General features: G+C 64.3%; 1 protein-coding gene across 1 annotated transcript; it reads left to right on the forward strand.

Moving 5' to 3' along the window:
• Nucleotides 1-4: 4 nt before the first annotated feature.
• Nucleotides 5-294, forward strand: LOC104076423 (scale keratin-like; the record flags this gene model as incomplete). Its single annotated transcript, XM_009577283.1, has 1 exon — nt 5-294. A coding segment is annotated over exon 1 (290 nt), but the record flags the coding sequence as incomplete, so codon positions are not given.
• Nucleotides 295-297: the final 3 nt, after the last annotated feature.

Genomic DNA, 297 nt, shown 5'->3' on the forward strand with positions numbered 1-297 from the left:
TGAGATGTCTTGCTACGACCTGTGCTCCACCTCTGCCTCCGGCGTCTACCGTCCCCAGCCCCTCGCTGACAGTGGGAATGAGCCATGTGTCCGCCAATGCCCTGACTCCACAACTGTGATCCAGCCACCCCCGGTCATCGTCACCTTCCCCGGTCCCATCCTCAGCTCTTTCCCCCAGGGATCGGTTGTGGGATCCTCTGGAGCACCCACCCTTGGGGGCTATGGAGGCTCCCTGGGCTATGGGGGTTATGGCTCCCTGGGCTACGGGGGGCTGGGGGGGTACAGCTCCCTGGGGTA

The sequence above is a fragment of the Fulmarus glacialis genome, unplaced genomic scaffold, assembly GCF_000690835.1.
Source record: "Fulmarus glacialis isolate BGI_N327 unplaced genomic scaffold, ASM69083v1 scaffold48674, whole genome shotgun sequence".
In the NCBI taxonomy this organism is placed as follows: domain Eukaryota; kingdom Metazoa; phylum Chordata; class Aves; order Procellariiformes; family Procellariidae; genus Fulmarus; species Fulmarus glacialis.